The 8033-nt window shown below is 32.9% G+C and overlaps 1 protein-coding gene across 1 annotated transcript; it reads right to left on the bottom strand.

Moving 5' to 3' along the window:
- Nucleotides 1-300: 300 nt before the first annotated feature.
- On the bottom strand, nt 301-7704 carry LOC103447299 (beta-glucosidase 12-like). The gene is made up of 13 exons (XM_008386497.4): nt 7067-7704; nt 6658-6727; nt 3784-3842; nt 3444-3519; nt 2566-2643; nt 2367-2454; nt 2009-2264; nt 1780-1895; nt 1291-1508; nt 1124-1155; nt 929-1031; nt 718-826; nt 301-622 (listed from the first exon to the last, which is right to left on the bottom strand). The coding sequence occupies exons 1-13, from the start codon at nt 7229-7231 to the stop codon at nt 451-453; spliced, it is 1542 nt and encodes a 513-aa protein (XP_008384719.3). The 5' UTR covers nt 7232-7704; the 3' UTR covers nt 301-450.
- Nucleotides 7705-8033: the final 329 nt, after the last annotated feature.

Here is an 8033-nt window from a genome sequence, read left to right on the forward strand (position 1 = left end):
AATATTGCACATTTGCAAATGTTTTGGTAAACGTAGAAAGAAAATAACTGTAGTACATCTAGCAGACCAGGTATGTCTGGATGTGGGCGGAGGTGAGGTAATGCCTAGGGTTAGGTTTAGCGTTCATGATACGTGAGAAGAAATCTAACCGTGAAGAATGTGTCGATAATATTTGGATGGCAATTTTGGAAGGCTAAAACATTTCTTGGGTGTCCAGAGAAAATGTGGAAAGAAAAAGTGGGTGTTCAGAAAAGGGGTGTCCAAGAATTGAATGTAAACTTAGATTTGACAATAACAGAATAATAAAATCGGACTAACATACATTTATTTTTGGTATTTTGTAAGGAAGTTGATCACTCCACATACATATATAGTTTTGTTCATACACAAATTACATTCACATTAGAATTCTTATGCAAAAAACAATAATATACCTATAATTAGATTTCTTCAAAAGTTACTGAGGAAATTTTTGAACCATTGCGCTGAGAGTTTTGGGGATCTTTTTAGCCCATTGTCATAATCCACATAATTGATACCAAATCGAACAGTGTATCCAGAATTCCATTCAAAGTTGTCTAACAATGACCATAGAAAGTATCCCTTCACATTGACACCATCCCTTCCCAAAAAAACAAACACACTGACTTCAATGCAATGATTAAATAACCAAACTATAAGAATGCTAGACCATAAATAGTCTTAATTAGAACTTACTGGATTGCTTTTTGAAGATAATAGAGGTGCCAGTAATGATAATCAACTCTTATGGTGTCATTAAGGGCTTCTTCAAGTGATAATTTGGGATCATTGAACTCATCAATGCCTACAATATAATGTGTCAGCGTGTAATTTTAATTTGTGGGCTTTACTTAATAACATTTTACACTGGACATATACAATTAATTTAAGGCCTAAAAGTAATTACCATTTTCAGTAATGTAAATGAGTGGATCGTGATAGTTTTCCTTTATGTAATGTAAAAGATCTTGAATTCCTCTTGGATAAACATACAGCCAGTCAGAAGCAGCCTACAACACCATTTGAAGAAAATTGAGGCTTTTATATATAAATTAATTCCCATATAAGTGATGCTAATAGTTTAAGCTAATTTGATGTGTACCTTTGGACCAATGGGCACCCCATTACGCTCATCTGCCACAACATAGATATGAATATCATCAAAATAACACATTTATAGGAATTTTAAATTTAGATATGATTAACATCAAAATAAAACATTTATAGGAATTTTAAATTGGTTGAAGGAAATTATCAGTTTGCACTGACATAAGGGTTTAGCATGTATGTCTATCAAGTAGCTTGCATTTGATGAATTAGGTTGAGGTGCATAGGCTGCATAATAGGTAGTATAGTAATTCAATCCGAGAAAATCGAATGAACCAAATAGCATCATGGATTGTTCCTTTGTGAATTTTGGCAATCGGTTTCCAACAAGACGTTGCATACTTTGCGGATAGTCACCACTAGTCAATGGCTCAGCAAACCTACAAAAACATGTGGCAATTACAAGAATCAACTTAATATAGATAGTATTGTTGATTATAATCAACCAATAAACTGCTAATTAAATTTCTAAATAGAGAAATGCTAAGGGAACTCTTTCAAAGTGAGACTTGCCATGGACTATTTGTCACCTCATAGTTTAATGTCAATTCCCATGCTAACATTATAAAATATTGTGCAAAAAACATGAGGTGGTAGAGAGTTTGTGGAACTTTTGAGAGAGTCTCCTTAGCATTTATAATATATATTTACCAGCCAAACATGAAATCCAAAAATCGTAATGCTGCATTTTTATGTTGGTTTGCCTCAGAAATTGGTATAAACCAGTTGGATACCAGTGTTATTCCTATCGTGCCTTCTTGTGATGTCTGCACATGTTCAACTTTTAAATTGGTTAAATATTGTAGCCTGAAAATTTTATCCTCCAGTGACTCAAAATATTCTCAATGGGGACGAGATCCCCAAAAGAAAATGGCATGACCTGATATTTATTCTTGTACAATTTTACAGCTGCGGCGTGAGCTAGGAGGAGGTTGTGTGCCACTAAATATGGTTCGGTAGCCGAATTTCCACCAGTGCAGTTTAGTTGTTGCCAAGCAGAACACCGTCCCGGTGCCAGAAACCCACGTGTATAACCACCATAACTATAGCTCCATGGCTCATTTATTGTGATCCAATGCTTTACCCGGTCACCGAACTCCTTGTAACAAAGCTCTACATAGTTCCGAAAATGATTGCTGCATATTCACAAAGTGCATGAAAGATTTAGAATTGAAAAAAAACCCAATGGCATAATGATTACTAAACATATTTTATAATCGTTCTTATTCAAGGCTTACACAATTTTAGGGCTTAAGAAACCTCCATATTCGTCATGTAAAGCTTGCGGAAGATCCCAGTGAAAGAGTGTCACAAATGGCTTTAAACCTAGCATAACCAATAAAACCAAAAATTTGATTGAAGGATGTTTATGAGTGGATGTTACTCTTATTAATTATGTAATAATATTTGATTTAAGGTGAAATTATGTTGTGTCACCATTGTTTATGAGTTCATTGATAAGATTGTTGTAGTATTTGATCCCTTCCTTGTTCACGCCCCCACTGAGCTTTCCATCTAATAATAATTAGAACAAAATGAGAAAATAGGTAAATCAAACTATATATGGTTAGAAATTAAAGTTCAAAAAGTTTTAACTGTATGTTCTAGCTAGAACGACCAGAACACTTCAGCTAAAATTTCAAGGCCACAAAGGAGTTAAATAACTACAATCCTCATTTTATTACACAACAAACTACTCATCTTTCTATAACTTTTAACAATACCACAATATAAAGAGAGAAAGTAGTTATAGTAGAGTGAGTTTATTTTCTCCAATATAACCCTTGATGAGTTTTCTTATTTTTTCTATAAAAAGTTTAGTAATGAAAAGCTTTAAGATTAAAGAAAATTAATAAAAAGCTTAATGAAAATTTAGTAGTAATAGCTAATAAGGAAAAAAACAGTAATATTTCTGTAGATTAGTTGAGTTCATGGCAGTATCGTAATAAGCTGAAAAAGAGGCCGTAGCATTTTTATGAACAAGTTGAAGTTTGGGTGTCCGTCGCATTTTTGTAAGTAAGTTAAACTTCAGTGGCATCAGCTATTTATACACGATTAGGTCAATTGCTAATACACGTGTCAGATTTAGGGTGACATGTGCACAAATAGTCGGTGCCACAAAAGTTCAACTTATTTACAAAAATGCCACCTCTTTTTTTTCTTTTTCTTTTAATGGTTTCTTCTTTTATTGCTCTTCATTAAGTATTTTTGGTTAAAAAGAAAATTTATAAGGCCCTATTAATTGGTTTTTCCAAAAACAAAATCAAAGTGAACTGTTATGTACAATGTGATGCAAATGCGGATGATGAACTTACTTGGTAACAATCTGGGCCACGAAATAGAGAATCTATAAGCATCCAATCTCATGTTCATCATAATCCTCACATCTTCCTATTATATGTAACACAAAAGATATTATGATTAAAAAAATAAAATTTTTATTGACACTCTAAAATTTTATTATGTACTCTAAACTTTATATATTTTGAAAAAATGATACACTTGAGGCGTGCACAATTTAATTTTAGTGTGACAATAACAGTTTCCAAATTAAAATAAGAATTTTGATGTTCTATCTTCATATTAAGGCCCAAAAATTTAGTCTACACATATTACGAAGGATGTAAAACATATTGGGTCTCATGTGATTTGAACCTTATAGTTGTGATATTCATCAACAGTTACATCTCCGTTGCTGTGATCCTTGATTCTATCTACAATTAAATTAAAAAAAACAATCATATTATTTAGAAAGCATAATAACCACAAATTATTATTATATGTAAAATAAACTTATTGAAGTGATACCTTTTGGGATTCCTTAAAATATTATTTTAAGTGTAATTCTAGGGATCACATATTTATACTACATTGAGATACCATATTATGGAGGGCAACTCACATAGAACAATTCCAATCCAATAATACATTGACATTTAGAGAAAAACTTGCACATAACAATGCATTATTGGACAATGGAAACCACGTGGCAATAAACGTGTTCTATGTAAGTCATTCTCCATCTTATGTGGCAAATGGTGTATACAATCAACATTTAATGATCCAACCCCCTTAGCGTAGATAATATTGTTTGTTAAAAAAAAAATTCATTAATTGACTTGGCAAGTACACATCACTTGCCACATTAAATGATACATGAAGATGGTACAACAAATATGATCTCCTCAACATTACTCTTATTTTAATGGTCTGAACAATTAATTTTGTTTAATTCTTCATTCCAGATCAACCATGCATAAGGTTAGAGAAATCCAACGCCATTAGTTTTAGCAAAAGAAAGAAAAAACACAATATTTCAAGAAAATACTTCAATTGACATGTATTCAATTGAGTAGTCAAAATGGTCTTTCTCTTGAGTGATTTTTTTTTTTTTCAACAATGATCTTACAAAACTCTCTCAAATAAGCTTACTTTCGAAGCTTTCCTTAACTGAAACTCTTCCCCTCGCTCTCTCCATATGTGTGTGTAGGTCAGGCATATTTACTCAATAATTAGCATAGGATTCAAGACAAATTGATCTCGACATAATTAACTCTCTATAGACTCCAGCAAGATTATGACGATGATAAACAAAGTTAAGGAACCCTTTAATAATTGTACCAGCCCACCAACAACTATAAGAATATAAACTACAGTATGGTTTTGTTAAAAAAAAAAAATGGTATGGGGGCCCGAGCGTGTTGGGGTCTCCCAAGACTACGTACTGGTTTGGTATTGATGTGCTTTTATAAAAAGTGAGTATAAAAAAAAGCTGAGCTCGAAAACGTGTTTGATAAACACTTTAAAACATCTTATTTTCATAGTTTTGGGTGAAAAAAAACTGAAAACATAAAGCAGCAAAAATGAGCTTATTCTCACAGCACAATATAAGCAATTTTTTTTTTCAAAGCACAACAATACCAAACCAGCCCTACAACAAGTGTTAGGAAGCTATATGCTATATATGAATGTATAGGGATGGAGCCATACGAGGACCAGGAGACGCTCGAGCCTATTCTGAAATTTCTTCACTTTTTATGCTTTTGTTTATGTTCTTAGTTTGAAGTTTTGGTGTGTGCTTTTGTTTCTCTCATTTGTCAAAAAATATGTTTTACCGTATTGTTATGAAAGTAGTCTATATCAACTACCATTCTTAGTTCACAATTTTGCATGTATTTTTGTTTAACATTAAAACCATACCCACATGGAGTGGAATAATAATTAATCTTAAAAAAAAAATCTCATAAAATTGTAGTTCTGGGCCATGATTATTTATTTTAGTTCAACTTCAATGTAGTGATATTTGTTTTAACAAAACTTACAAACAAGTCTGGTTATGATCTCAATGCCATTTTTTTTTCGTGATTCAATTACTCTTTGGATTAGAAATTTACATTCCAATACAAAATAAGAACCTTTAATTTTTCTCCTATTAATTATATTATATTATTTCTAATTTTTTCATATGGCCTCGAGGCTTCTACTAACTTCAATTTCTAGCTATGTCACTGTGTAGGTATGTTTTCTCTTCATACAGATCCTGAGTTTCCTATACTCTTGTTTAATTTGCAAGTAGGGGTAAAATGAAGGCTTACACCAGAAAGCAAAACATACAAATACTCTTCAAATTATGGTCAACATTTCTTAGGTTCCTTCTGGGGGAACTGCACTCAAATGTATGCCCCCTTCTCAACAATACCATTTAATTAAATTATCACAAAAGATAGAAACATCATTACAATTTCACAAGAAGGATATCTTATTTAAAATCACATTCCCTCTCTTTTCTGTTTATATCGAATGAGACCGATCCTTACCTAATCTTCTTTTCCCACTTGGACTTACCCTAAGACCAAACCCTGGGCTAAATGCTATTTTTTAGGTTTTATTCCCCTCCCCCAAACCCAACCCATGCTAAATGTGTGAGCTAAATGCTAAATGTGTGTTCAACAAGTTTTATAGTGTCGGTTTGTGATTTTTCAATATTTTTCAAAATCTAAATATTTCTAAGTTAAATATTCATAAAATTAAATTAGAATAGTCTACATAATATTTTTTCTTTTAAAAAAGTTACTTTAAGAAAACAATTAGCCTAAATTATTTCTTTAATAATTTGGGGCTAAAATTTTAGATTATAAGGGTTGAAGTAGAAAAACTATTTCTAGACTTAAGGGCTAAATTTTTTAGATTTTAGCTCCAGAGAGGGTCTAAGCGGCGCACCAGGCAAAGGTTATAATTTGCATGGAGTGATGACACTATTTTGGCATGTTTTGACATTGACCGGATCTTTAAGCACTGTAGTCCCCACAAGAAAACGCTATTAATTTTCACTAAATTATTAAAGCAAAACGGCACCATGCACCAGTAGCTAGCTAGTTGAAGCCAAAAAGTGATTTACAGTAAGATTAGCTAGGACGAGAGAACCATTGATAGCAGAGGCAGAGACATTAAAATATTAATAAAAAGAAGAAGAGATAGGATGAAGTAGCATAATTTTCATATCTCAACTGATTACTTGATCAGACAGACCTGGATATTTGTGGGTATAGGTATCCCATATGCTTGGTCCTTTTCCACCTCCTTTTGCAGCACCTTCATACTGAAAAAATTAAACTCAAACACAACGCAAGAATTTTAGCAAATTCTAACTGAAAACCAGTTGGTTTCACTTTCTAAACCCGGGGTAAAGCCGACACGTTGATAATATGCTCTGATACCGTGCTAAACTTTAAGCATTCAAACAAAAACCAATCGGTAAGGAGTAGAAAGGGCAAAACATCTCTTAAACTATTACGCATGCATGTATGAGCTCTCAACACATAAGAGCACAAATGAAGATGTCAAGGTTCATGAATTGATGCTTGGTCTGACATTACAAGAATGCTTAAGGAAGTAAAATACAAATTAAAGAGCAATATTAAGTCGCGGCAGGACTCACCTGGTAAGATGATGAAGCCGTGCCAAATATGAACCCGGCTGGAAAGCTGCTTCTGTTGAGGAAGACGGTGTCGTAATTGGCTGGAATTGTGACAGCATCGTTGCTATTTGTCAGTGCAATTAGTAGCACCAAAGCTAACAGAAGAAAGCCTAATGGCATTGCCATAACTTTGGGGCTGGAGGTTCCGAAAAGTTTGGCTCTGCCTGGCTTGACGTTTTTATAGAGGATCGAAAGTACACTGGAGAGTGATAAACGATCATACAAGTAAATGAGTAAACAATTATTAAACAAAACTAGTCTAGATGAGGGGAAAAAAGAAAAAAAAAAACAAGTTTGGCTCTCCCTGGTGACATTTTTGGGATATTTTTTTTAGAATCATTTATGCACTTTTTTTCACTTTTTGCACACGCGTTTTAATTATGAATTTTAATTGTCTTTTCATTTGTCTGATCTATAAAAAAAAGTCCGTTAAAAAGGAAAAAATATCATCATAAGAGCTAAAAACTTTAGGACAGTCCAATATATGAAAGTTGGATCAAGATGTATATATTATATAGACTATAGAGGAAGATGGGACATTTGTGAAAGTGCTTCCCCATTTCATGGACTTGGTGGTGCTCGACAAATGAAATAAAGCCAAATTCATGAATTGAAAAAGATAAATTTATAAACAAATAAAAACTTTAAAATTCATATGGAACTTGTTCATTCTTTAGGCAACACATGTCGTACCACTTTGATATGGAATTAGTGAAGGGAGAGTAGCTTGCGGTGAAAAGTAAAGGGTACCACAATTTTTATTTTTCCTTATGTTAATTTCAAATAATTTTAAGAGTGCCTCTAACACCATTAGAACATCAAAACTTTGAAAGTACTAAATTTCATGAATAATGATATTTTAAGAGACTAACTAAAGCCTCTAGCCATTAGCCTTGCCCTATCCAATAGACTCGCTCTAAGAGCAAGT

This window comes from Malus domestica, chromosome 03 (assembly GCF_042453785.1).
Source record: "Malus domestica chromosome 03, GDT2T_hap1".
Classification (NCBI taxonomy): Eukaryota; Viridiplantae; Streptophyta; class Magnoliopsida; order Rosales; family Rosaceae; genus Malus; species Malus domestica.